Source organism: Muscardinus avellanarius, assembly GCF_963383645.1.
Source record: "Muscardinus avellanarius genome assembly, chromosome: 16".
In the NCBI taxonomy this organism is placed as follows: domain Eukaryota; kingdom Metazoa; phylum Chordata; class Mammalia; order Rodentia; family Gliridae; genus Muscardinus; species Muscardinus avellanarius.
Genome location: NC_137802.1, coordinates 51,454,896 through 51,482,659, shown reverse-complemented (window position 1 = coordinate 51,482,659; position 27,764 = coordinate 51,454,896). Strand labels below are relative to the sequence as shown.

At 58.2% G+C, this 27,764-nt stretch overlaps 3 protein-coding genes across 3 annotated transcripts in view; all 3 read left to right on the top strand.

Annotated features, from left to right (window-relative positions):
* Positions 1 to 467: 467 nt before the first annotated feature.
* On the top strand, positions 468 to 7,811 carry LOC308275480 (keratin, type I cytoskeletal 42; the record flags this gene model as incomplete). Its single annotated transcript, XM_080713787.1, has 8 exons — positions 468 to 932; positions 3,244 to 3,326; positions 3,460 to 3,616; positions 4,932 to 5,093; positions 5,640 to 5,765; positions 6,002 to 6,222; positions 7,490 to 7,539; positions 7,714 to 7,811. 8 exons carry the CDS (start codon positions 468 to 470, stop codon positions 7,809 to 7,811), a joined length of 1,362 nt encoding a protein of 453 aa, XP_080569913.1.
* Positions 7,812 to 9,835: 2,024 nt separating this feature from the next.
* The window catches only part of LOC308275712 (uncharacterized protein), a gene marked incomplete at both ends in the record, with an annotated part of 48,452 nt that continues 30,523 nt past the window's right edge, over positions 9,836 to 27,764 (top strand). Inside the window, 12 exons of the mRNA XM_080714064.1 lie at positions 9,836 to 10,264; positions 11,191 to 11,273; positions 11,695 to 11,851; positions 12,475 to 12,636; positions 13,177 to 13,302; positions 13,394 to 13,614; positions 13,736 to 13,761; positions 14,595 to 14,684; positions 16,159 to 16,302; positions 16,849 to 17,039; positions 17,090 to 17,171; positions 18,212 to 18,405. Coding sequence (XP_080570190.1) covers positions 9,836 to 10,264; positions 11,191 to 11,273; positions 11,695 to 11,851; positions 12,475 to 12,636; positions 13,177 to 13,302; positions 13,394 to 13,614; positions 13,736 to 13,761; positions 14,595 to 14,684; positions 16,159 to 16,302; positions 16,849 to 17,039; positions 17,090 to 17,171; positions 18,212 to 18,405 — 1,905 coding nt within the window. The remainder of the gene's footprint in view (positions 10,265 to 11,190; positions 11,274 to 11,694; positions 11,852 to 12,474; positions 12,637 to 13,176; positions 13,303 to 13,393; positions 13,615 to 13,735; positions 13,762 to 14,594; positions 14,685 to 16,158; positions 16,303 to 16,848; positions 17,040 to 17,089; positions 17,172 to 18,211; positions 18,406 to 27,764) is intronic.
* On the top strand, positions 21,648 to 24,697 carry LOC308275473 (keratin, type I cytoskeletal 16-like; the record flags this gene model as incomplete). The annotated part of the gene is made up of 8 exons (XM_080713781.1): positions 21,648 to 22,175; positions 22,622 to 22,704; positions 22,831 to 22,987; positions 23,096 to 23,257; positions 23,348 to 23,473; positions 24,076 to 24,296; positions 24,383 to 24,417; positions 24,582 to 24,697. The coding sequence occupies 8 exons, from the start codon at positions 21,648 to 21,650 to the stop codon at positions 24,695 to 24,697; spliced, it is 1,428 nt and encodes a 475-aa protein (XP_080569907.1).

The following is a 27,764-nucleotide window of genomic DNA, read 5'->3' as shown; positions in this document are numbered from 1 at the left end:
CCGTCTCCCCACCCTCTGCCCGGGGCCCTGGGATGCCCAGCGCGGGGCCAGGCCAGCCTCCTGGCTCCTGGGCCTGTGGAGCCTTGTTTTCAGGCCCTTTTTGGCTCCCAGGGCTGGGTTCTCCGGACTCCCCCCAAGAATGAGCTCAGCCTAATTGCAGCCGAGGATGGAGGATCACCCTACCCCGGGGCTGCGGCTCCAACACCACCTTTGTCTCCAAAGAAACAATGGACCACTAAAAGGTCACCGTGCCCAGGCTGGGCCGGCCTGGAGGGGGACTGGGGGAAGCGCTCAGCATGTCCAGCCCGAGCCCCGGGCTCTGGGCGGCTGGGACAGCGGCAAATTACATGGCTGGGTTTTTGGCTTGGACTTCAAGGGCCAGGGGACCAGCCTTCCTCCAGTCTGTCTATAAAAGATGGCCCAGGGTCTCTCTTCAGACCAGACCCTGGGGCTGACCCGAGGACACCATGGCCACCACCACCAGCATCCGCCAGTTCTCAACCTCTGGCTCCGTCAAGGGCCTGTGCATGCCTGGCGGGGGCTTCTCCCGGACGTCCTCCATCCGTATTGGGGGTGCCTGTCGGGCTCCCAGCCTCCTAGGAGCCGGCAGCTGCGGCAACATGTCGGTCACCTCGTCCCGCTTCTCGGCCGGCTTAGGGGGTGGCTATGGTGGCTACACCTGCAGCCTGGGCGGGGGCTTTGGCTCCAGCTCCAGCTTTGGGGTGTCCGATGCCCTGCTGGGGGGCGGTGAGAAGGAGACCATGCAGAACCTCAACGACCGCCTGGCCTCCTACCTGGACAAGGTGCGTGCCCTGGAGGAGGCCAATGCCGACCTGGAGCTGAAGATCCGTGAGTGGTACAAAAAGCAGGGGCCCGGGCCTGCCCGCGACTACAGCCACTACTTCAAGACCATCGAGGACCTGCGGAGCAAGGTGGGGTCCCCCGCCCTGCTCTCTACCCTCTGCCCTTTGCCCTCCACCCTCTGCCCTTTGCCCCCAGTAGTGCTCAGGACTCTCTCCATCCCAACTTCAGACCTTTGCAAACGCTCCTCCTCACCTGAGACCCCCTCTGCTAGCTCTGGACCCAGTGTCAGGTCCTCCTGTGCTGTGGGGTTGTCGCAGGTGTCAGAAGCTCAGTGAGGGTGTTTTCGGGAACAGGGAGCAGTCCAGCAAGGGGCAGGGGCAGAGAGGTGGGAGTGTGGTGTGGCTGTTGAAACAGGAGGCTGGGCTTCCTGCTGTTCTGTCCCCGCTGCCTGCCTGTCTCTTCCAGGAAGCCCTCCTGGATGGATGGCGTTGCCTTCCTTCTCTCCCCAGGCCTGGGGTCTCGCCTCATTCATTGTGCTCATGTCCCTGAGTCCAGCCTGTTCTCACATTCTCTTGCTCTCTCCAGCTCTGTCACTCTGGGGTTCTCTGAGGGATCCCTGAGGTCAGGCGCTGTCTCCCCACTCAGACTGCAGCTGGTCATCTGGGGGAGACAGCATCCCAGCCCACACACTGTTGCACACTCTCAGGACCTCTGAGCACATGGCTTTGGCATCCCATACGCATGGCCTCTTGGGCCTTGGGCACAAGTCACAGTGTTGGGGCCCCAGAGGCGGGCAGGCGGGGGTTAAGGAGAGCAGCAGGGTGGGGGAGGGTGAGGTCTGGGGGAGAGCCAGGCCTGGGGCTGCCCTGAGACTGGCTCTTTTGCTCCTGCCCGGGACCTCCACCAGGCAGGGGATTCCTACAATCTCCCTTTGGAAGCAGAGTCACGGACACTGCCAGATCAGATACCAGCTTGGTCAGGGTGGCAGGGAACCAGGGGGATCCTGGTGAGTCAGTGCTCTGAGCGGTGGGGTCATCCAGCACCTCCTCATTAACCCCCAGTGCACCCTACCAGCCCCCACCCCCGTGCCCTGCTGCCTTCTGAGCACAGAGGTGGGTGGGGGCTGGGCGTCTTTAAGCCACTGATGGGCCCACTGAGGCCCAGGGCAGTGGGAAACTGTCCCTCGGGCTCAGCCTGAGCCAGGGCTATGTCGCAGGACTTAGAGGCTTGAGTGGGGTCTGGTAGGGGGCCTGTGTGGCCCTAGATAGAGGCACAGGATGAGGCTGTGGCGGGCTTGGGTCTTCCACACACGGCAGCTGTCAGTCTTGAAGTGTGACAAATTGATCCCAGGCGCACGCTTGTGATCCCAGTACTTGAGAGGCTGAGACAGGAGCGTCACAGGTTCAGGGCCAGCCTCAGCAACTCAGTGAGATCTACAACTTAGTGAGACCCTGTTTCAGATTAAACAATGAAATATAACTGGGGGTGTGGCTCAGAGGTAGAAAGCCCTTGGATTCAATCCCCAGTACCAGAAAAAAAGAAAAAGAAAATGAAAAAAGGCTGGAGGTGTAGCTTAGAGGAAGAACATTCCTGGGTTTAGTCCCCAGGACACCCCCAAACCAAACAAACAAAACAACTGCCCCAGCGTGCCAAGGTGTACCCAGCTCATGTGCCGGCTCTTCCCTCTGCTCCCTCGGGGGCTGTAGAGAAACCCCCTCTTGCACCCCGTGGCCCTTGCCTGGGGCCCTCTGGGGCATTTCCAGCATCGTGAAGCCGCAGTAATAATCACCACCCTGCTCCTTCTGGCACCTTCCCTGCCACAACCAATGGTCCAGACCACCTTGTGTGTGTGGGGAAACCTTCGACTGAGTTAGAGGCCATCATAACTGCATCAATCAATCAATCAATTAATCACTTAATTAGACAACTGTACCCTGGGGGCTGAGTCTGGGCCAGCCACCGTGCCCACGCCTGGGATTCCAAAATGAATGAGATAGATGGGGCCTCGTCTGGCTCCCTGGAACGCTCAGATTCCAGTGGAGAGGAATTAGCCCAAATGCTAAGGAAACTGGGAACCGATTGCTGGCCACCTGGAGAGGGTGGTGGGGGAAAGAGGGCAAGAGAGGGGGTCCAGACAGGGTACCCAGAGGGCTTCCCGGAGGAGGTAGCAAGTAAGCCTGGAGGGAACTTAGCTTTGGAGGAGGGGTGAGGCTGAGGCAGCCTAAATTCTGTGGTGCGAGGGGGCACCCCTGTCTACCAATGGCTGGACATTGTGTCCTGACTGTTCTTTAAGGCCCCAAGGGGCCTTGATGGGTCTTGAAATTCTCAGCAGGGTGCTCAGAGGAGGACCCCACAGGGACCCTCATGGCACTCGCTCCAGCCCACTCCCCAGAAGGCTGCAAGAAGGGCGTCGCTCGCGAAGCCCACCGTCTCTTTCAGATCCTGGCAGCTACCATCGACAATGCCAGCTTTGTGCTGCAGATTGACAATGCCCGCCTGGCGGCCGACGACTTCCGCACCAAGTGAGCCTGGGCTTCGGGGCTGCCGTAGGGGCTGGCGGGGGGTTCTTGGCTCCACACACCACAGGCACCCTGCGTGTGGACCTGGGTGTCCTTGCGGTACTTGGTGCTTGGCTCAGATCTCCTACCCCGCCAGGTACGAGACGGAGCTGAACCTGCGCATGAGCGTGGAGGCCGACATCAACGGCCTGCGCAGGGTGCTGGACGAGCTGACCCTGGCCAGAGCCGACCTGGAGATGCAGATCGAGAGCCTCAAGGAGGAGCTGGCCTACCTGAAGAAGAACCACGAGGAGGTGAGGCCAGCTCAGGGGGCGCGGGACAGGCCCCCCGGTAGCAGGCACGCAGAATCTCCCAGGCCAGGCCAGGCCAGGCACTCCATCCAGTTCCATCTCTGGTGGGTCCCTGGCCCTGACCTTGGTCCTGAGCCTCAGAGGCCCTGGGTGAGGCCGGCGGGGCTCCTCCTTCAAAGATCCTTCCCCTGGGGGCTTGGCCCACTGCAAGGTGGCAGTTAACTCACTAATGAGTGAATCAGTCTAACACACAATGCTAATTATTATAATTAATAATTAATTATAATAGCGATAGTCATAACAACAGAGAGCATTTGCTCAGCGCATTACAAGTGATTCACAGCAATTCTTTCGGCCGATATCAACATCGACAGGAGAAAGATATTCCTTCCCTCTTTTTGCCAGTGAAGAAACGGAGGCTCAGGGAGGTTATGGGATTTGTCCAAGGCTGCATAGGGATCTGCCCTCGGCTCTGTCTGACTCATATCTACATCCAGGTCTAATCCCATCTCTCCTGCCTCCCTTTTCCAGAGAGCTCTGTTCCCTCCCCTTCTCTCTGCACACTGGGGATTGAACCCAGTGGTGTTCTACCTTTGAGCTATATCCCCAGGCTTTTTAAAAATTATTTTATTTTGATACAACAGGCTCTTGCTAAGTTGTTGAGGGTCTCACTACCTTGCCGAGGCTGGCCTCAAGTCTGCAATCCTCCTGTCTCAGTACTGAGATTATAGGTGTGCACCACTGTGCCTGGCAAGCTCTGGGTTTTGGGTTACCCCAAGGCTCTGCCAGGGACTCAGGTGACCTTCAATCCCTTCTGCTGTGGCTTCCTTCTCAGCTGGGCTGGCCTGGGCTGCAGAGCCTGATTCCCAGATAGTGGGGCATCCTAAAAGTGCTTCTCTTTGGCTTTGAGGCCAGGGTGCAATCGCTTTCTCCTTAGCTGAACATCTGCGAGGCCTGGGGTACGGCTGCTTGTTCCAGGCTCAGGCTCATGCGGAGGGCTTGGTGGTGGGGACAGGGCAGGTGTTCCTGGCAGTGAGAGAGGGGACTTTTGCTTCTCCTCCACCTTGCTGGGGAGTTGTCATCTCTCTCCTGCCTCAGCGCACATGGGAGACAGGTGAAGTCCTCCCTCCAGGCCACGGCATGTGTTGGGGGAGACTGTCGCTGTCTGAGCCCTGTGCCTCTGATGCTTACATCTGCCTGCACCCTGGGGCTGGGGAGCTGCTGGCCGGGTCTGTCGTCATCTGCAGGTGTCTCTCTGAGGTCCCGAGCGTCTCCCCAGGATGGCCCTGGGTGAGCTCCTCCTGTCCTCTTTGCCCAGGAAATGAACGCCCTTCGTGGCCAGGTGGGCGGGGACGTCAGCGTGGAGATGGATGCGGCCCCTGGTGTGGACCTGAGCCGCATCCTGAATGAGATGCGTGACCAGTACGAGAAGATGGCGGAGAAGAACCGCAAGGACGCTGAGGACTGGTTCTTCACCAAGGTGGGTGGCCGCGAGGGAGCAGGTGTGCTCCGGCGCGGGCATGTGCGCTATGTGCTGGTGCGGGCTGGAACACCGGCAGATCCTGGCCCAGCTGGAAGGACCTTTGGAAACCAATTGGACCGGCCTTCATGCTTTTATGTGACATGTGAAACCCAGAGAGGCCTGAGCTCATGGGCCCTCTGCCATGGCCCAGAGAGTAGAGCCAAGTTTCCATACCCTGGTCCACAGGTGTTTGCAGGATGTGTCTTTGGGTAGATAACTCATGCCCTGGGTGAACACAGACTGAGTACTCACAGGCTCCCAGGGACAGTAACAGGCCCACAAGAAAGAAAGCCTGGCCCACATCTTGGAGGTGACACAGGTTGGCAGGAGTAACAGGTGTCACTGTCTGTAGAGCAAGGCGAATTCTGCTAAGTTCCATGTGGGCGCCGAGGGTGTCTGGGTGCAGGTGCCTGTGGGAGGGACCGGGGGTAGTTCTGGGTAGTTCTGGGACCTCTGCGGGTCCTCTGAAAGCCTGTTCCAGTGTCTGTGCCCACCCTCCTCCAGACGGAGGAGCTGAACCGCGAGGTGGCCACCAACACGGAGGCCCTGCAAAGCAGCAGGACAGAGATCACGGAGCTCCGCCGCACCGTGCAGAACCTGGAGATCGAGCTGCAGTCCCAGATCAGCATGGTAGGGCCTCCCGCTCTCCGCCTCATCAAGTCACCCCGCGTGGGCCCACCTCGTAGAGCCCGAGACACCCAGGCACTCCTGCCCAGCTTGTCTCTTTGTACTCAGTGGCACGGCCCCGCTCTGCCCCAGTTACAGCAGCAACACAGCCCCACCTAGGCCGACCCCTCTCTGGGTGCCCCAGCACGGGGAAGGGTCCCTGCTCGGCCTCACTGTGCCGCTGATCCCTGCGGCCACAGAAAGCATCGCTGGAGAACAGCCTGGCGGAGACCGAGGCGCGCTACGGGGCGCAGCTGGCCCAGCTGCAGGGGCTCATCAGCAGCATCGAGCAGCAGCTGTGTGAGCTGCGCTGTGACATGGAGCGCCAGAACCACGAGTACCAGGTGCTGCTGGACGTGAAGACGCGGCTGGAGCAGGAGATCGCCACCTACCGCCGCCTGCTGGAGGGCGAGGATGCCCAGTGAGTGGGGTTAGGCGGCGGCGTGGGCTGGGGTGGACCGGAGGCCGCGCTGCCCAGGGATGGCCAGGAGAGGAAAACGCAGAGGTAAAACTGAGAATGTAGCGGGGCGTGGTGGCGCACACTTGTAATTCCAGCACTTGGGAGGCTGAGACAGGAGGATGGCGGTTTGCCGACAGCCTCAGCTACTTAGTGAGGCCCTTTGCAGCGCAGTGAGACCCTGTTTCAAAATAAAGAATAAAAAAATAGGGCTGGGGGTGTAACTCAGAGGTAGACTGACCTTGGGTTCTATCCCAAATACGGCAAAACACAAAACAAAACAAAATAACTGAGAATGTGGCCTGTGGTCTCGCTGTGAGGAGCCTCAGCTGTCCTGTGAACGCATTAGCAGTGGATCATGTCGGCAGTGGGGGGCCACAGAGGGATTTGGAGCAGAGGAGGGGTATGGGCATCCAGAGCTTTCAGGACGTCCCTTTTGTCTGCAGAGGGAGATATGGTTCAGAGGGGTTAGCGTGGGCTGGAGAGGCCCGTCAGGAGGCTGCAGCAGGGAGTCAGGCCAGGGGAGCCCTACCCTGCAGGCGCGGGAGCAGGGAGAGGTCTGCAGGCAGAAGAGAGGCTGGAGCTAAAAACAGCAGGAGCAGATGCTTGCCGCATGGGTGAGCGCGGCTTGAGATCGATGCTCAATAAATGCCAGGCAGACACGTGAAGGAGGAGGCAACGATGACCCTGGGTTTCTGGTTTGGATGACTGTGTGGTTGGTGATGCCGTTGGCCAGGTCACGCTGAGGGGCAGGGCAGGTGACCGTCTGGTTTTGGGGTCGGGAATGTTGATGGAGACCCACCCAAGTGTGCGGTGCAGAGGGTCTCCAATGCTTTGTCACAGTCTGGCCTTTTGATCCCTGACAGTGGTCAGATTCATCTGTAGTCTAACCACAGTCTCTTCTACTTAAACTGAATCTATTTGTTGGGCCCTTCAGGATACGGAAAAACCACTTGCTCAGCTTCTCCTTGTAAATCTTGGGTTAGTGGCCTCAGAAAAGCTGCAGCGTGCCTTTGGGCTGCCTGGTTTTCTTCCCCCTGTCGCAAGGAGCCTGTGCCGTTTGGTCCTTGGGCCTCAGCTGTTCTCTTTGACGTCCCAGCTGTCATTTCCCAGTTTGCGGGAACTTCTCTCCCCTTTTCCTGGAGCCTCCCCAGCAGTGCTCCTCCTCCCAGGAGCCTCCCCTCAGTGCTCCCAGGGGCTCTCTGGGCTGACAGGTCCTCTCTCCCTGCAGCCTGACCACTCAGTACTCCTCGTCCATGGCCTCGCAGCCCAGCCGGGATGGTAAGAGCCGGCCTCGTGCTGCCCAAGGGAGGGGCAGTGCAGACCCAGAGGGAGGGGAGAGGCCGTGGCTCCTTTGAGGGGGAGGGGTTGGGAAAGCCACAGGGGAGCCTGGGTGGCCAGTGCCTGCAGGGGCTCCGGCCTGAGGCTCCGTGCCCCCTGCTTCACGGCCTTCAGCCATGGTGACCAGTCGCCAGGTGCGCACCATCGTGGAGGAGGTCCAGGACGGCAAGGTGATCTCCTCCCGTGAGCAGCTCCATCGCTCCACCCACTGAGGCCTCGGCTGCATGTGATGGTCTAGCCTTGAAGACCAAGGGACAGCCATGGCCTCCAGCTCCCGGCACGCCACCCCATGCCCCGAGGGCCCACCTGAGCCCCATCTGTGTCCTATACCTGCTTCCCCCTCCGAGGGGCCTCCTGGGTTTGCCCCAGTGACTGCAATTAAAGCTTTGCTGAAGTTTAGGCCGTGAACTTGTTGTCTGGTCTGGTCCTTGGCTTGGGCAGTGTGGATTGAGAGACTGGGGGAGGAGGAGAGTTCACTGAGCGCTTGGTATCGCTTGTTACCTGCCTACCCCTTCTGCCCACTCCATCCAGGCCTGGGGCTCCAAGGAAGCTGAGGCGTGGGACCGCCTGCCAGGCTAGGAATGTGTTTAAGAATCAGCCTCTGGGTCCTTGTCTCCTGTGCTGGTCCCTGGGAGGGTCCTGCAGACTTTCTGGGGATCCTGCCTGTTACAGAGCACTCAGTCTTGGTTGGCTCAAGACCAGAGGGAGAGGGCTGAGCAGGGGGTTTTCCAAAGGAGGGGTCCAGAGCTCTGAAGAATGGGGGGGGGGCAGCAGGCTCAGCCGGCCCAGGAAACCAGACCGGCTCTGCCCAGCGCAGCCGGGGGTGTGTGTGGGGCGGGGTGGCGGCTCTGCCTGTGAGCGTGGGGGGCGTCCTGTTTGCTTTGGTGGCTTGGCAGCCGCTGGGCTATTGGGGAATCTCTCTCAGCTGCTGGTGGGGCTGTCTGGGCCTGTCTGGGAGGTGGAACCCATCTACAGTCTGAGACACGACCACATTCTGCCCAGCAGGCTTGCCGGGACCCTGGGACCAGGGCAGGGTTTGGGATGGTGGGCAGGGCGGGTGGAGCCATGGGGCGGGGCACGTGGCCACCCTGGAAAGCCGCATCTTGGGGTGCCTGGTGGGAAGGATTGGGGGTTATTCTGGGGCAATGTCCTTTAGGTTTTTGATTGGCTGGGACCTGAGATATGGGCCTCTCACCTTACTGAGGTCTTGCAGGGTACAGCGATGAGATGCTGTAAGGGGGCACACCCCTCTGTTCCCTCAGATCCCTTCTTACCACAACACCCCTCCCCAACCCCCCCCCCCCCACTTCCCCATCTTCAGCCAAGATGCTCTTTCCCATCCTGGCCCTGGATGGACAATTCTAGGGGGAAGGGAGGGAGAGTTGAGAAGAATGCTGGGCTCCAAGGGGACCTGGAGATGGGGCAGGGTCAGAAAACTGGGCAGATGGAGCCTCAGCTGCATCCCCGGGTTTCAGGGCTTCACAGCAATGTATGTGTGTGTGGGGTCCCTGGGAGGATGAGTACCGTGGTTTGGCAAGGAGGAAGGATGCAGCTGGGGTAAGGCAGGGCAATGTGGACCTTGTATCCCTTGCCAAGCCCCAGTTTCCTCATCTCAGACCTGGGCTGGTCACCCGAGGTTGGGTGGGGGGCTCCTGTGTTACGTGGTGGGCCTGTGGGCTTAGGTTCAGATTCCCAGGGACGGTGGGCGCAGTCTTTTCTGCATTTCCACCACCCAGCCCTGAGCCTGCTACGTGTGTGGTAAAGGAAGGCAGGGGCCTCTTGACTCCCCACCCCACTTCCCCATCAGACCCAGCACCCAGGCAGCCTGCTGGGGTGGCAGCCGCTTGGGAGGGCCAGGTGACGGTGACATCCTGCCTTCTCCTCTTCTCCCTATTAGGTCATGGGAAAGCGTAGCTGGAGGGCCTGCCTGAATCACAGGTGACGGGTCCAGTGACCAGAGACACGCACGCGCAGACGCCCAGCACGGGGGTTCAGAGAAATGAGGCGAAGCCCCGGTACTGGGAGGGGAGGGGGCCCGCAGCCACCTGGGAGCTGGCGGGCCGCCAGGGGTGATGAAAGCCCAGGGGAATGGAAACAGAGCAGCGAGGCTGTTGTAATCGCTACGCCCACTTGCCGGCCTATAAAGGCAGCGGGCGAGCCCCGGCAGTAACTGCACCTGGGCACCTCTCTCTTCCTTCTGAGACCTCTTGCTCTCTGCCTGCCTTCCGCTGACACCATGACCACCACCATCCGCCAGTTCACCTCCTCCAGCTCCATCAAGGGCTCCTCGGGCCTGGGGGGCGGCTCTTCCCGCGCCTCCTGCCGGCTGTCTGGCAGCCTGGGCGGTGGCTCCTGCAGGCTGGGGTCTGTCGGCGGCCTGGGGAGCGCCTTGGCGAGCAACTACTCCAGCTGTTACAGCTTTGGCTCCGGCAGCGGCTATGGAGGCAGCCTTGGCGGGGTTGACGGACTGCTGGCCGGAGGTGAGAAGGCCACCATGCAGAACCTCAACGACCGCCTGGCCTCCTACCTGGACAAGGTGCGCGCCCTGGAGGAGGCCAACACCGAGCTGGAGGTGAAGATCCGAGACTGGTACCAGAAGCAGGCCCCTGGGCCCGCCCGCGACTACAGCCACTACTACCACACCATCGAGGACCTGAAGAACAAGGTAGGGGCTGCTGGCTGGGGCACGGTGTCTCCCCTAACTCCTGCCTCCAGGAAGGCCTGGAGTCCAGTCTGGGGGCTGCCACAGGGCGGCTTGGCTCTGGCTGGGCTCCCAGGAGCCTGCCTTGGGGGCCCTAGGTGGCCCCCATTTGTTTCTGTGGGGGCAGCAGGCTGTGCCATGGACAAACAGGTCTAGTGGAGATCCTTGGGGTTCATTTTCCTCCCTCCTGTGGTTGTGGGATGGGCCACGTGGAGGGCTGGGCTCTCCTGGGAAAGCTGGATGTGTGGGCCTCTCTCCTTGGGAGCAGGGGTCAGCGGGGTGGGGGGCGGCTAGAGGGTCTGAGTGATCTCCCCAGGTACCTGCCAGGAGGGAGGGGCTGGACCTTGGTGGGTGGGGGGAACAGTCCTACATGGGCCTTATTCAGGAATTTCTCTTATTTGGGAATTTTCCTGTCCCTTCTTCTACCCCTCAAGATGAGGGCTCAGCAAACCCCAAGTGGTGGGATGCCTGCTGGAGCCCAGGGTTGGCACTCACCACGGGCATTGATCTGAAATTCCTGCTTTAAGATTTCTGTTGGCGAGGGCTCCTCTATCCACCTTCTGGGGGAGATGCTGAGGGGCATCACCGGGCTTTGCCCACTGCTTTCCTTCTGAAATTCTGAGAGAGTGTTTGCCCACAGGCGGTTCTCCCCTGGCACTCCACCCTCCCAGCTGGATGCCTCCTCTGCTTAAGGCCGGCAATGGCCTGGGGCCCTGGGGGGCAGGTGTTGCGGGGCAGGGAAGGCAAGTTTCAGCTCATCACACTCCGACTCACCACCACAGTGTAGGGGGGAGGCTGGGCAGAAAGAGGAGCCTCCTGAGAAGGCGTCCCACCTGGCACCTGGGCTGAGCCGCCCCTACCCAGTGACCTGACTGCTTTCCCATCTCCAGATCCTCTCGGCCACAGTGGACAATGCCAACATCCTGCTGCAGATCGACAATGCTCGCCTGGCTGCTGATGACTTCCGCACCAAGTGAGTCCGGGCCAGAGGGCTTGGGCAGGCTGGGGGTCAGGGGAGTATGGGGCAGCCCGGTCTCTCCAGGGGTCCTAGTCTGCAGGTAGCTAGCTGCAGGTAGCTAGGTCTAGGAGCTGGGATGGGGTGGTCCTGGGAGCTAAGAACCCACTTCTAGTCCAGGATGAGGAAGGCAGCAAGCTTTGAAGGTCACTGGGCCCGGGCAGGTGGTGGAGGAGGCCGATAGCAGTGGAGTAAGGAGCCATGGGTGGAGGTCCTCCCTGTGATGCTCTTGGGGCCCTGGGCTGGAACTTGCTTCTATCCCATTCTCTCAGCTCCTCATAAGCCCTCAGAGCCCTGGCAAAGTGAAGGCTGGTGAGGGCCAGGGGCTTGGCCCACAAGTCCAAGCCACCTGCACTGAAGTCCCTGGTTCCTGCTGCAGGTTTGAGACGGAGCAGGCCCTGCGCATGAGCGTGGAGGCCGACATCAACGGCCTGCGCAGGGTGCTGGACGAGCTGACCCTGGCCAGAGCTGACCTGGAAATGCAGATTGAGAATCTCAAGGAGGAGCTGGCCTACCTGCGTAAGAACCACGAGGAGGTGAGGAGGCAGGGGCACGAGGTCACAGAGGCAGGGGAGTGGGCGGCGAGGCCCTGGGGCACAGCTGCAGTGGGGGCCGTGGGAGAAGCAGAGCCAGCACAGGGTTAGTCACCCTATAAGGGTTAGTCACCTATAGGGCTGAAGTCTGTGGTCCAGAGCTGGCGTGCAGGGCAGCCTCCTCCTCTTGTGTACCACTTGGCTTCTCTTCACCCAAAGAACCTCCCAGGGTCCCCGAGGCTGCTCCATCCAGCCCGGCCTCCGTCTCAGTGGTAGATAAGTGAGGAGTTGGAATCATGCCTCAGTTTACACCCCCACATCTGGACCCCACAAAGATATTTGAAAATTAAAGGGGAAATTTGGGGGGGGGGAGAGGGCCTGAAGTTAGATTTGTGTCTTTGAAGAGCCCTCAGCCTAGCGAGGGAGGCACAGTCTGATGGTGGAGGCAGGGCCCAGAGTAGGTGAACAAAATCCTTCGGAGGGTTAGAGGAAAGAGGCTGGCAGATCAGAGGAGGGGCCCCTGGGGGAGGGGCAGTTCTGGTTCCAGGTGTGGGGTGTGGGAAAATTTGGGAGCAAGGGCCCAAGACGGGCTGCGATGCCCACACCTACGTCTCCCTCCTCGACAGGAGATGAACGCTCTGCGGGGCCAGGTGGGCGGTGAGATCAACGTGGAGATGGACGCGGCCCCAGGTGTGGACCTGAGCCGCATCCTGTCTGAGATGCGCGACCAGTACGAGAAGATGGCTGAGAAGAACCGCAAGGATGCTGAGGACTGGTTCTTCAGCAAGGTGGGGGCTGTTGCCGCCCCGATGGGGTACACGGGCCTGAGCCAGGACAGAAGCCCACTGCCCAGTGTCTTAGGGATACCGCATCCTCAGCAAGCCATGTAGACCCCAGGGGATTGGGTCGTCCACTACATCAACAGACCTGGCACTTAGCTGCAGCTGGGGTTTGGGGAATGTAGGGGAAGGTGGGAAGCCCATAATAAACAGAGGCAGAGGGTAAAGACCCTGGTAGTTTCCACCTCTCCCTAAGATGCCAGGGTGAGGCCTGCAGGTCCTGGCTGGTTCTCAGGTTTCCTGTTCTATGCCTCCCACTTGTGGGGCTTAACCATAAAAAGTTACCATTTCAAAGTGGGAAGCTGTCGAGGTTTGGGAGGAGTGGTTCAGGGGAGGTCAGGAAGATGGCCTGTGGCCCAAGGGTGTTACTGTGAGCAGGGGAACAGGGCTGCCTGCCTGGGCTTGGACTGAGCATATGGGGGCCATGGGCCATGGGCCTGGGGAAGGGATCCAGGCTCAATGCTACCTTGTCCTTGGTCCTGTCTGCAGACAGAGGAGCTGAACCGTGAGGTGGCCACCAACAGCGAGCTACTGCAGAGCGGTAAGAGCGAGATCTCCGAGCTCCGGCGCAGCATGCAGGCCTTGGAGATCGAGCTGCAGTCCCAGCTCAGCATGGTAGGAGCGCCGTTGCGCATGGGGAGTGGGCGCAGTGCCTGCCAGGGGGCCTGCCACCCTCGCTGATCCCCGCTCCCCCACCTTCCTGCAGAAAGCATCGCTGGAGGGCAGTCTGGCTGAGACAGAGAACCGCTACTGCGTGCAGCTGTCCCAGATCCAGGGGCTGATCGGCAGCGTGGAGGAGCAGCTGGCCCAGCTGCGCTGCGAGATGGAGCAGCAGAACCAGGAGTACAAGATCCTGCTGGACGTGAAGACGCGGCTGGAGCAGGAGATCGCCACCTACCGCCGCCTGCTGGAGGGCGAGGATGCCCAGTGAGTGGGGGCCCCCCCGGGCCAAGGCTGGGGCCCCTGGGGTAAGGATGGGACTCTCAGGCCCACATCTAATCTCTCCATCTTTTCTTTCTTTCTATTTTTTTTTCTTTTTCCTTTGCAGCCTGACTCAGTACAAGCCAAAAGAACGTAAGTATCTTGGCAACTGAGGGCATGGGGCAGGAAACCCACCTTAGCTGTTGCTAGGACAGGATCCCCAAGGAGCTCCAGGGAATGAGGGCTTGTCCTCAGCAGGAGTGGGGCAATGGACCTGATGTCCAGGGAAGGCTCAAATAAGGGACACACTGGCTCATCTGAGGAGGGGGCGGGGCAGGGACCTGGTCCTTACCCTCGAGCTCCTAGTCTGATGGGGGAGACATAGTCCTAGCTCTGGGGACTCTCAGCTGAGGAAATGTAGGGACATGGCCTCATGGTTTTTGCTCTTGATACCTAACTGATGAGCAAAAGCAGCCCTGTCTTTGGGGACTCTCACCTAGTGGAAGAGAGGGACATGGTCCTTGTCCTCCAGTCCCAGTCTGATGGGGAAGATAGATCCTAGCTCTGGGCTTCCTAGTCTAATGGGGGTGATGGGAACTTGGATTTTGTCTTGGAGATCTTAGTCTGATGAGGAAGACGGGAACCTTGTCTCTGCACTGAGGCTGCAGAGAGATGGAGAAAGCACCCCTTTTATGTAGCATCGGTCTACATGGCCCTCCCTTATGAAAGGACACACTGAGTGGGTCAGAAGGAAGTAGCCAATTGGGGATGCATGACCCACACAAGGGCACCAGCAGAGGGATGCAATGGAAGGGAGTTTGGGTCAGGGCAGGAGGGATGTGTGTGCCAAGTGATGCTGAAGCAGCAGAGACATTCCCAGCAGCCGAGCGAGGACCGGAGGAGGGACTGGCTGCCACACGGGGCTTGGGGGCTGGTGGGGCCCTCTCAGCCCCGTGCCCACCTCCAGATTTCTGTTTCTCCTGCAGCTGTGACCACCCGCCAGGTGCGCACCATCGTGGAAGAGGTCCAGGATGGCAAGGTCATCTCCTCCCGGGAGCAGGTCCACCAGACCACCCGCTAAGGACTCGGCTCCTCCCGGCCAGCCAATCCCCCGCGTGGCTGCCTCCTGTGCCCCGCACCCCACAGCCTCTCCAGCCTCAGCACCCCACTTTAGTCCCTCCCCACACTCCCCAGCCTGCCACCAATAAAGCTTGGCCCAGATGTGAAGTGTGTGCTTGTCTTGGCTCCTAAAGTGGAAGCTAGATCGGGAGGAGGAGAAGCAGTCCCGGGGCACCCACTAGCGTGGATGTGCAGGTCAGGGCTCAGCGTAGACCAGGTAGAGTGAGCTCCGAGGTCATCTCCCCGTGGTGATCTGGAGCGTGGTCCTGGCCGAGCCAGGCTTGGAGTGGAGTCAAGGGGCCCGGGGTCGCCCAGGGCTGCCTCCTGTCCTGTGAGCAGCTGTGTGGCCTCAGGCAGTCATGTGGTCTCTTCCCCTCGCCGAGCCTCATTTAGCATCCATAAATGGATAAGAGCTCAGGTACAGGAGGCTGAATCCCAAGGGATGACTCATCCAGTTCGTGCTTCTCCTCCCAGAGGGGGCAGGCGGTGGGTGGGCAAGGATGGGAGAGGCACAGAGGATGGGCAGGTGGAGGAGGCAGCTTCCGGTGAGAGTTTCTGGAAACCCCCAAGAGGGGTTCCATGGCCCCGCCCCAGGAACAGGGGCTGGAGGCCTGTGCTTCTGGGAACCTGTGGCCCGGCAGGTGTGGGAGGAAGGTGGGGCCTCTCTCAGGGATGTCTCCTCAAATGGTCATTGGGCTCAGGACGGGAATGAGGTGAAGGTCCTAGGGGTGGCCGTGCCTGGGAAGCACTGATGGTGGCCCCCCTAGGGGTTCCCCCTGGGTTGGGGGCAGGAGAGGGAGGGTGGAACACTACACTGTGGGAAGGGGAGGAGGGGAGTCCTGCCCGCTCCTCTGCAGGGACCCTCTGAGTGCCAGTCCTGGTTCATCTAGTGGCACTCCACTGGGAGGACCAGGAGGACCAGGAAGGAGGACCAGACTTCAAAACCTGGAAGTCTTCCTTCGAGTAAATCCGGAAGCCATGGGGTGGGGCAGCTGCCTTTTCGGTTTTCTTTAAGGATTGGGGCCAGGTGGAAGGGGCTAAGGAGAGGAGGGTGCCCCACCCTAATTCACTGCAGGGCCTGGGGTCTTAGCTCCTGCAATACCCTGTCTCTTTGGTGCCTGGAAATGAGGCTGGGAACCCAGGGGAGGGGCAAGGAGCGGCCAGAGCCCCCAGAGGCTGGTGGTGGTGGTGGGGCTGGGGACCAGCAGGTGGGGCTATAGCAAGGGCTCTGACCGCTGGGGTGTGGGGACTTTGGGTGGGCCACAGGCCCTCGGGGGACCTCAGAAGTTGCAATATAAAATGAAGGGCTTGGCCAGTCACTGGTGGCCCTTCCAGGCTGACGCCCTCCTAGACTGCAAGTTTCTCTCCAGGGTGGCTTGGAGCCCAGGGGTTCCAGCCACAGAGGCACCTGTGGGATTCTCTTCATCACAGCCGGCGCCTCTGCTGCCTGGCAGCTAATACGGCCACCTGACTTGGATGGGGGGGAGGGAGGCATGTTCCGTCAGCCCCCACTGCACATCTGGCCCCTACCAGAAGAACGAGCCCTGGGCTGTGGGTGGCTCATTCTGAGTGAGGGTGAGCTTACTCATCTGAACCCTGGTCCCAGGAAGCAGGGAAGAGCCTGGGGAGAGGCACCCATTGTGGGGATGGGAACACTGAGGCTCTGAGGAGCAGTGACTCAGCCCTGCCTCTGGAGCTGGCGAGCCAGGGCTGGAGAAGGGTGAGGGAGGGGAGCGGACCCCACTCTGTGCTGGGAAGAGGCTCTCAGGTAGGGCTTCTCCCCCCGGAGGTGGCTAGGATCCATTCTTACTGATGGGATGCCTGAGGAGGAGTCAGAGTGTAGGGGAGACTGGACGTGGCTCTGGGACCTTGTCCTCCACTGCTGGCTGGGGCGCCGTGATGGGGTGGGGGAGCACCCAGGTGTGCAGAGAGCTCAGGACCAGCAGAGGCAGCCGTTGCTGTGCTGCTGGGCACCCCCAGGGGATGCTGCAGGAACTTCAGTGGCATTGTCCATGTTCTACAAACAAGTCCAGGCTGCTGGGGACATGTGGCTGACCCTAGGTTGGGACCCCCATGGAGGGGCTCGCCATTCACCCACCCCCACTCTGGTCACACCTCCAGCCCCTGTCAGCCCTGCCAAAGCAGCTGGTCTGCGACTGCCCCAGGAGTCGCCCTACCTGCTCACCCACGATGGACCCATACCTGATCCCCAGGCCAGGGTGGTGGTCCAGGTGGCCAGCCCTGGACTCTTCCTGTCCCATGCTGGTATCCTGGTGGGGCTGACCCAGCAGTGTCTCTGCAGGGTGAAGAACGTGGGCACCATTGTCCGGGACATTGCCTGGCTCTGCACCTGAGTCCACAGAATCCAGGGAAAGGTGGGGGGACACTGGCCTTGGCCCAGAGGGACAGTGCCCTGAGGGGCCTCACGGAGCCCCTGGCTAAGGGTGACAAGTGGGGCATAGTGGCAGATATGACAACACTTCTCAGACCTTTTATTTGCAGTGTGAGCCTCGTGATGAGTTGAGAGGAACAGAAGGAACGGAATGAGGTGATTCTGCCCCAAGAGAGTGAGGTGATATCTGAGCCCATAGAGGCCTCTTGTTCATGGCCAGTGTGAGGGGCTGTGACAGCCCTTCTCAGACCTGCGGGAAGGAACAGCACCACCTAAGGTGGGCCCGGCACTCAGATTCCTCCTGACCCCGGGGCCTGCACCAGACATTTGCTCACCCCTAGGGGCCTGTCCTCTGTTTTCTCGCTGACCACTTGCACCCCGGCATGACCCGACCACACAGCACTGGGGCTGCCTTGACCATCCCTCTCCCCCACCAGACTATACAATCCGAGGGTTTCTCTGCCTTGTTTGTTGAATCTGAGTGTCTTGCACATCGTGGGTGCTTTATTGACACCTGTTGAATAAATTCAATGATGGCCACCAGTCTGCCCGGGGCTTCTTTTATTTCCCCATCTGCTCCTCTCACGTGCCTGTGAGCTAGTGCTATTATCCCCATTTCCCAGGGAAAGGGACTGAGGCTTGGAGAGGGCAAAGGGTTTGCCCAAGGTCTCCGCCACACTGGCCCCGATCCAGGCTGCTGTGTCCTGGCTCAGTGGGGGCTTCTCTTTCTCCCCGTTGCCCTGAAGCCCACCAGGCACAACCTGAGGGCTGTGCAGCAGCCTCTCTCTCCCCCCAGCTTCCCTGCACCCTCCTCCCAGCACCTCAGGCTGCCTCCTGCTTCCTGAGCATGGGAATCCCCTGGGGAGCTTGTAAAACAGCCCCACGATCAGGCTTGTCCCGGGCTTGGAGCAGGGGCTGGAGCCTGTGAGCCGAGGCGCGGCATTGCCCAATGAGGATTCCCGGTCCACTCAAGTGTGACATGACCTCATACCCAAGAGGGTGGGGCAAAGGATGGAGGAAGGTGGGGTGGGGGTGGATCTACTTCCTAGAGAGGTGCCAGATTGGCAGAAACCTGTGCTTGGTGCCCCCTAGGCTCGGTGGTCCTTCACAGTCTTGTGGATTTCACAGTCCCGGGGCAGATGTGCCTCGCTGGCATGGAGTCCCTCTTCCCCCCAGCTCCTCTGCCAACCCGGTTCTTCCCAGGCCCAGCTGCAGCCTCCTCCCCTGCTAGGATCCTACTGAGGGTCCGGATGAGGAGGGCAGCTAGCTATCCCCTTATGGCTAAGGTACAGTGTGGGTGCCACCTCCTGACATGCTGAGTCCAAGCACTCCAGGTTTTCCTGCCATGAGTGCTGAATTTCTGCTTACAGTTTTCTCTCCAAGTTCAAACAACCAGTTCTTCTAAGATCAGAGACTATGGTACCATCTCCCTCCCTCCTCCAGTCTCTGCGTGCCGGGTGCACAGTGGGTGTGTGATGTGTGGTGTTGCCTGAGTGGTTTGATGGGCCAGTGGGCAACTTCCCACAGCTTCTCAGTCCATGTAGACCCCCAGATCTTCAGTGTCGGGCCTTTGTGTGATTCTCAGACTCCTCCTGGGTTGGAGATGAGTGTGTGTGTGTGTGTGTGTGTGTGCGCGCGCGCGCGAGCGCACGTGCGCGTGCATGCGCACTGTGGACAGATGATGAAGAGTTCCCAGAGAGTCCAGGGAAGAGTTGGCATGAACCTTGGGTTGACAGCTGGAGCTGGGTTCAGGTTTCTGCTCATCCACTTCTGGGTTGTTTAACCTTGGGCAAGTCTTTTACTCTGGCTGGGACTTGGTAGCCTTTGAAGGCCATTTCCAGTCCTGACAGTGAAGCATCTGTAGTTGGACCTGAGCTCCAGGTCTATCCTGACACCTGGATGCTGGTTCTGGGGTCCCCTTTGCCTGTTGTACTTTGGGTCAGCAGCAGGGAGTATCAGGTTCACTCTCCCAGGTCCCAAAGGTTCGTGTATCAGCGCTCTCATACTTCTCAGCTGATGGCTGTGGGCCTGAATAAGATGTGGCAATAACAAAGGCCTGGTCATGCTGAGACAGAATTTCCTGCCAGGACAGAGCTCAGGTACAGGGCCCAGACCTCTGATCCTCCCTGCAGCCCTCAGTACTTGGCCAGCTCTCAGGCCCCTACCAGGCATGGTGGGGAGACGGGTGGAAATCGGACACGCCTGCCAGGTATCACGCGAGCCCAGAGAGTGCCTGCTCGGAAGCTTAAAGCTGAGTGACTTGGGGCAAACCCTTGCCTCTCTCTCTGGTTCTCTTCTGTCCTCAGTCTTCCTTACTTTATGGGGTTAAATCAAGGATCGAAGAAAAGATCAAGGAGATCCTCTTAGAGTTCCACCACCTGTTCAGGATGATAGGTAGCCAGGGCTGAGCAGAGAGGCGGGGGCTCAAATCTCAGACCCTTGACTGGAGTCTCGGGAAGCCCGTTTGCCCCCTGCGTCCCGGTTCCTATGTCTGTGCACTGTCTCAGGAGCAACACCTCATGCCAACCTCACAGAACTGCGTGGCAGGCTCATGGCAGGCACGCCGTGTGGTGCTTGAAGGGGGCAGGGGACCAGAGGGTCTTAGCCTCTCTGGCAGAAAGCACAAAGCTGCCATGTCCAGCCTGGACTCTGAGGACACCAGAGAAAGCTGTTGGGAACAGGTCCCTGGAGGGGACAGTTTCCATGTGGGGTCTCTGAGGTCCATGGGGGTCATGTAGAGGACCAGCGGCAGGTCAAAGACTCTTTCCCACCACAGTCTAAGTAGGAGAGAGAAATAGGTAGAGTGGAGGGCCGTGCGTTGGGCTGGGGTGCTCATCAGATGGAGGGTGGGGGTGCAGGGCCCTGCATGGGTGCCACAGTGTAGAAGTGGGTACATGGGGCAGCTAGCTTGCAAAGGATGGATGGGGAAGTTGAGGGGCAGGGCTGGGGGTCCTCCCCTCCAGGCACGTTTCTTTGTGGATGGGGTGTGTCTTCCCCTGTACAGATGAGAGAGCTGAGCCCCTGACCCATGGGGAAAGAGTCATAGCATCTTCAGGAAGAGAATGAACTGCTGAGAGTGGTGGCACGTGCCTGTAATCATAGTACTTGGTGGGACGTTGAGGCAGGAAGATCAAAGGTTTGAGGCCAGACTCAGTAACTGAGTGAGACCCTGTTTCTTTTTTGTTCTTTTCTTTCTTTCTTTCTTTCTTTCTTTCTTTCTTTCTTTCTTTCTTTCTTTCTTCCTTCCTTCCTTCCTTCCTTCCTTCCTTCCTTCCTTCTTTCTTTCTTTCTTTCTTTCTTTCTTTCTTTCTTTCTTTCTTTCTTTTTTCGGGGCTGGGGATGGAACCCAGGGGCATTTGATCTCCAAGCTACACCCCCTGCCCTTTTCTTTATTCTTTATTTTGAAACCGGGTCTCACTGATTTGCAGAGGGCCTCACTAAGTAGCTGAGGCTGTCTGTGAACTGCGATCCTCCAGTCTCAGCCTCCCGAATGCTGGGATTACAAGTGTGTGCCACCACGCCTGGCTGAGACCCTGTTTCAATATTAAAAACAAGATGGGGCCGGGCGTGGTGGCGCACGCTTGTAATCCCCGCGCTTGGGAGGCAGAGACAGGAGGATCGCGCAGGTTCGAAGCTAGCCGCGCGCGCTGGCTTAGGTGACCCTGTTTCCAATTAAAAATGTAAAAATAGGTCTGGGAGTGTAGCCCGGAGGTAGAAGGGCTTCCAGGAACCCCAGTACCACCAAAAAAAAAAAAAAAAAAAAAACCACACAAAAAAAACAAGGTGGGGTGGTGAGGGGCCTGGGAGTGTAGCTCAGTGGTAGCTGGGTTCAATACTCAGTAAAACAGACAGATAGACACACAGACACACACACACACGTAGAAAGGATTCCCCATGTCCCAGCACTCTTTGTCATTGTTAGGGAGGCCTTGAGAAGGGAGGTGAGGACCTCAGGTCACACAGTGAGCAGGGAGGGATGCAGCCACGAACTCATCTCCTGCCCAGAGCCTGGCACGCAGGACCCCACAGCCGCGTCTAAGATGGCCTGGAGGGCAGCACCAGGGCCTCTTTCAGCCGAGGCTCTCACTGTGGGGCAGGAAGTCCTTCTGTCGGGCTGACTCACTGCCTGGGGACGCGGCTGCCACAGACAGCCTGCGCCAGGGCCCCGCTGTCCCCTCGGGCTCCGGGAACGGGAGCCGATCCCCAGCCGCCCAGCCTGAGTCACTACCGACTCCGGATTGTGTGTTTTTCTCTCAGCCCCACACCCCAGAGTTGGGTGGGAACTCTGAGCCGGCGCAGCACACGGGGAAGCGAGTCCACCCTGGGCTGAATAAGCCAAAGTGGAGAGTTGAATGGAACAGAGTGACGAAATCCCGAGGGGAACCCGAGTCAGCACTTGGAGGGCCCCGCCTTCCCCAGGTGCATATAAAGGATCCTGGGGTTGGAGGCAGCACATCACCGCTCAGCCTCCGAGCACCTCTCTCCTCTCTCTGCTCTCGCTCACTCGCTCACCTCCCTCCTTGGCATCATGACCACCTGCAGCCGCCAGTTCACCTCCTCTAGCTCCATGAAGGGCGCCTGCGGCATCGGTGGTGGCTCCAGCCGCATCTCCTCCGTCCTGACCGGGGGATCCTGCCGGGCCCCCAGCACCTACGGGGGCCTGTCGGTCACCTCCTCTCGCTACTCCTCCGGGGGAGCCTGCGGGATGGGGGGCGGCTACGGCGGCGGCTTCAGCAGCTGCAGCTTCGGTGGGGCCCAAGGTAGTGGCTTTGGCGGAGGATATGGTGGCTTTGGTGGTGGTTTCGGTGGTGGCTTCGGTGGTGGCTTCGGTGGTGGCTTCGGTGGTGTTGATGGCGGCCTCCTGTCCGGCAATGAGAAGGTGACCATGCAGAACCTCAACGACCGCCTGGCCTCCTACCTGGACAAGGTGCGCGCCCTGGAGGAGGCCAACACCGACCTGGAGGTGAAGATCCGCGACTGGTACCAGAGGCAGCGGCCCGATGAGATCAAAGACTACAGCCACTACTTTAGGACCATCGAGGAGCTGAAGAGCAAGGTGGGTGGCCCCGGTGGCTGGGGCATTGAAAGAGACCAGGGCTGTGGCGGCCCATAGTAAACCTCTTTCTAGCAATTCCATTTTACAGAGTGGGACTGAGGTGTCTTTGAAGGGTGACCAGGGTCGCCTGGAGAAGTGGTGGCAGAGGGTCCCATTGCAGCATCCCTGTGTTGAGCTGGGGCTGGAACCGGACTCTCTATTCCCTGCAAGGGCTCAGCTTCTCAGCCTGGGGTCCAGGGTAGGGGTGGTGGGAGATGTGGGCGCATCCCTACATACCTTGAGCTGGGTGGAGAGCATCTCAACTCGGTTGCAGAAGTCTAGGTCCTGACCTGCCAGCCAGGTGACCCCCAGGTTTGGGGAGGCTCCTTTTGCCCCTCTCTGCCCTTCATCCTGGAGCAGCGGGACCTTGGCTGACCAGATGTCCTGTCCTTTTATCCCCATTCCAGATTATTACGGCCACCATGGAGAATGCTCAGCCCATCCTGCAGATTGATAATGCCCGGCTGGCGGCCGATGACTTCAGGACCAAGTGAGCAGCCAGCATGGTGGGCTGCGGGCAGAAGGCAGGGGACAGAGAATCAGAGCTGTCCATCCAGGAGGGCAGCAGACCTTGCCTCAAGGATGGGGCCTGAGGCTCTGATCTCTGTTCTGCCAGGTATGAGCATGAGCTGGCCCTGCGCCAGACCGTGGAGGCCGACATCAACGGCCTGCGCAGGGTGCTGGACGAGCTGACCCTGGCCAGAGCCGACCTGGAAATGCAGATCGAGAGCCTCAAGGAGGAGCTGGCCTACCTGAAGAAGAACCACGAGGAGGTGGGGTTGCTGTTGGCTTCGGGGACCGGAGGCTGGTTTGGTGGGGTTGCCAGATCATCTGGGAGAGGGGTCCGCTGGCCTGATCACCCCTTTCTGATCCCTTCCTAGGAGATGCTTGCCCTGCGGGGTCAGACTGGTGGGGACGTCAATGTGGAGATGGACGCGGCTCCCGGTGTGGACCTGAGCCGCATCCTGAATGAGATGCGCGACCAGTACGAGCAGATGGCTGAGAAGAACCGCAGAGACGCCGAGGCCTGGTTCCTGAGCAAGGTGGGGCCACGGTCTTTTGTGCTCCCGTGGGCCTTCCGGCCAGGGAGGCTCAGGTGAGCTTCATATCTTCTTCCTTCTCTCCTACCTCAGACCGAGGAGCTGAACAAAGAGGTGGCTTCTAACAGTGAACTGATCCAGAGCGGCCGCAGCGAGGTGACAGAGCTCCGCAGAGTGTTCCAGGGCCTGGAGATCGAGCTGCAGTCCCAGCTCAGCATGGTATGAAGACTGTAGGCTCAATTTGGGGTTGATATCCCTGGGATCCAGGGAGGTTAAGTAACTTTCATAAAACCATGCAAACATGAAGATTGTGGTCGCCAGCAATGGCCACCCCCACAACGCTGCTGCCATCCAGTGGCATCCAGCCAGTCCTCCCTTTCTTGATCCATGAGTGGACCTGTAATAATCTTGGAACCCCTTACAGAGGCGGGGAAATCAAGGCCCAGAATGGTGGGATCACTTTTTTTCTATGTTGTCTGGCCCAGTCAGTGCTCAAGCTGGGGTCAAAGATCATGCACCTCGAGGGTAAAACATGCCCAGAGACTATTTTTCTTTTTCTTTTTTTTTTTTTTTGGTGGTACTGAGGATGGAACCCAGGGGCCTTCTACATCGGGCTACATTCCCAGACCTATTTTATATTTTATTTGGAAACAGGGCCTCTTAAGCCAGCAAGGCTGGCTTCGAACCTGCACGATCCTCCTGTCTCAGCCTCCCAAGTGCGGGGATTACAAGCGTGTGCCACCACGCCTGGCGTGCCCAGACTTTGAGGAACAGGAGCGAACGCCTCCATTGACTTTCCTCTCTCTCTCTTCCACCTGCAGAAAGCATCCCTGGAGAACAGCCTGGAGGAGACCAAAGGCCGCTACTGCATGCAGCTGTCCCAGATCCAGGGGCTGATCGGCAGCGTGGAGGAGCAGCTGGCCCAGCTGCGCTGCGAGATGGAGCAGCAGAGCCAGGAGTACAAGATCCTGCTGGACGTGAAGACGCGGCTGGAGCAGGAGATCGCCACCTACCGCCGCCTGCTGGAGGGCGAGGATGCCCAGTGAGTGGGGGCCCCGGGCCTGCCCCACAGCCCCTCAGCGCCCACTGCTCCCAGCACATCTAACGTTTGCCTTCCTTCCTCCACAGCCTCTCCAACCAGCAATCCTACTCTTCCCGCGAAGGTCAGTCTTCTGGGCACTGTGGCTCCATGGCCTGTTCCTGTGGATTATGGGCCCTGGTGCTCCTCCTGGAGCCCCCAGGCCTCCCTGTCCCTCGCCAGATGTCGTGGGCATCCTGTTCATCTCCAGAGTCCTTCTCACCTCCTCTCCTCTCCTCTCTCCTACAGGGTTCTCTTCATCCTCGTCCTCCCGCCAGACCAGGCCCATCCTCAAAGAGCAAGTGTCCAGCTTCAGCCAGGGCCAGAGCCAGAGCCAGAGCCAGAGCCAGAGCCCCAGGAACTGATCTGCCTCCACCAGAGTCTCCTCCCAGCCTCTGGCCTCACCTGGAGGCCTGGGCCAGGACCCTGTTCTCCCAGCGCAGCCCCCAGCTGTCTCCCCTCCCCCTCTGCTGGTGGTGGGCTAATAAAGCTCTTTCTGGTTGATGCAAACCTGTGTGTGATCTCTACTCTTGAACTGATGGGAAGGGGAAGTTGAAGGTTCCTCCTGGAGATCCTTCTGGGGCCCCACACCCTGAGGGGTGCAGGGAACAGAATGTATCTCAGAAGAGCTGGAGGCGCTCTTCCTAGGAGACCTCTATGTCCTGGTGAGGGTGGGCGGGGGACACAGGAAGGGAAGGTGTCCACATGTGTGGGCAAGACACCTGGCACGGCTTCCCACTGACGTTCCTCCCAAGAGAGCCCACGGAGCAGGCGTAGGCTCAATTTGGGGTTGACAGCCCCTGGGATTCAGGGAGGTTAAGTAACTTTCCTAAAACCATGCAGGCACGAAGTAGGATTTGCAGTTAAAACTCGGGTCTGTTTGGTTCATGTCTTTCTCTTAATATTTCTCTATCTTTTTAGGTATTTTACCCCAAAGACTCCAAAGTTTGAGCTCTTCTCTCTACCCATTTTGTCCCCACATTGCACGCAATGGCTTTGGTGCTGGAGGGTGGAGGGGTAGCCTTCTGCCTTGGGGATTGTGTCCATGGTCAGAGGTGAAATCTCCCTTCTCCCAGCCTGTTCCTCTTCCCCGTTCTATCATCTCCGTCCTCTTCCTCATTGGCTTTAGCTGTCATTGGGATGCTGACGAGTCCCCTAGAAAATATCTGCCATCGGTGTCTCTCTCCATCCCCACAGCCAGCACAACGAAGGTGTCTCCTTCTCTCCCTGGAACTAGGCACGGTCTCTGACCTGGGGCCTCTTTCCATTCATTTCTCCCGCTCCCAATTTCTACCCAACGACCTTTCTTACAAGAATGTGGCCCAGGTCAGGGTCAAAGACGTGGTCAGAACTTCCCAGCCGAGCCATGGGGATGCTCTCCGTCCCTCCAGCACTCAGCCTTCAGTCTAGCCTGCCTTGGTCACCCCCACGCCACCCCGCCCTGTGTCCATGAGTCAGCCCTTCCTGGCTAATTGCAAGGTCCACACCTCTCAGGCACTATGTCTTCTTCCTGGATGCCTTCCATATTTTAGAAACTTTAAATAAAATAAAAATATTATGTATGTATAACATCATAAGACTGTGTGTGTGTGTGTGTGTGTGTAAAAGAGCCATTCCCAACCTGGATCTCTCTCTTCCTTTACTACTTCCCACTTTCAAACTCAAGCTGTACCTTTTGGTATTTTTCTCCTTGTTTCTTTCTTTATTTTGTATTTTATTTTATTTTTTTTTTTGTGTGGATACTGGGGATGGAACCCTGGGGCATTCTACCTCTGAGCTACACCCCCAGCCCTATTTTTTATTCTTTATTTTGAAACAGGGTCTCACTGAGTTGAGGAGGGCCTCACTAAGTAGCTGAGGCTGGCCCTGAACCTGTGATCCTCCTGTCTCAGCCTCCCACATGTGGGGATTACAAGCATGCGCCACCATGCCCAGCTTCCTTGTTTCTTTCTCCCCTTCCTTCCTTCCTCCTTTCCTTTCCTCTTTCTCTCTTTCTCTCTTTCTCTCTTTCTCTCTTTCTCTCTTTCTCTCTCTCTCTCTCTCTCTCTCTCTCTCTCTCTCTCTCTCTCTTTCTCTCTTTCTCTCTTTCTTTCTTTCTTTCTTTCTTTCTTTCTTTCTTTCTTTCTTTCTTTCTTTCTTTCTTTCTTTCTTTCTTTCTTTCTTTCTTTCTGGTGGTACTGGGGCTCCTGGAAGCCCTTCTATCTCCGGGCTACGCTCCCAGATCTGTTTTATATTTTTATTTGGAAACAGGGTCTCCTAAGCCAGTGCAGCTGGCTTCAAACCTGAGCGATCCTCCTGTCTCCACCTCCCAAGTGCGGGGATTACAAGGGTGCGCCACCATGCCCGGCTTCCTTGTTTCTTAATGATGGGATTCTACTGCTGCTTCTTGATTTTTTCAGTTGTAGCTCTTAATCACTTAACTTCCTGCTATGAAGAATGCTGATTTAGCCCATTGATATATCGTTGCTTCTTCCAACCTCTTCTTATGTCTTTCTACCTTCTCAATATACTCATATTTTTAGTTAGATAAATGTTCAGTATTTACATTATAATGACATATTATTCACGGTTAAACTAAATTTTTTACTATATTAGATTTCGTTAGGATAAATATTTTTCTTTTTTCTTTTTTTGGTGGAACCCAGGGGCTTTCTACCTCTGGGCTATACTTCCAGACCTATTTTGTATTTTATTTGGAAACAGGGCCTCAGTAAGTTGCTGAAAGCCTCACTAAGTAACTGAGGCTGGCTTCGAACCTGTGCGATCCTCCCGTCTCAGCCTCCCAAGTGCTGGGATCACAGGCGTACGCCACCACGCCCAGCTTGCTTAGGTTTTCTCATTCCTTTGTCTCTCATTCCTTTGTCTCGTAATTCATTGCTAGAAGCATGTCTACTCTTAGCATGTCTACTCTTGACATGTTAAATCCTGGGTGTTCCCTCAATTTTATTTTCTTGAAGATGTTCATCCTGGAGTCCTCTGTCCTCTTGCTCCAGTCTGTTTTGGGTGTTCACTGTGACTGCTGTTCACTTGTCTTCCTGGATTTTCCTTCACCATCATCCTGGCAATCCCTTATTTTATTTTATTTTGTTTTATTTTATTTGTGGTACTAGGGATTGAACCCAGGGGCTTTTCTACCTCCGGGATATACTCCCAGACCCATCTTATACTTTATTTGGAAACAGGGTCTCACTAAATTGCTGAGAGCCTCACTAAGTAGCTGAGGCTGGCTTTGAACCCATGCGATGCTCCTGTCTCAGCCTCCCAAGCGCGGGGATTACAAGCGTGCGCCACCACGCCCGGCTAGGGAATCCCTTATTTTTATGTCTTACATCCTCTGCTTTCTGGGTCCCATGTCTCTCCCCCAAACCCTTCATTTTAGTGGAGCCCATCCTTTAGAAGTTCCCCAAGAAAGGATTTATAGAGATGAGCTTT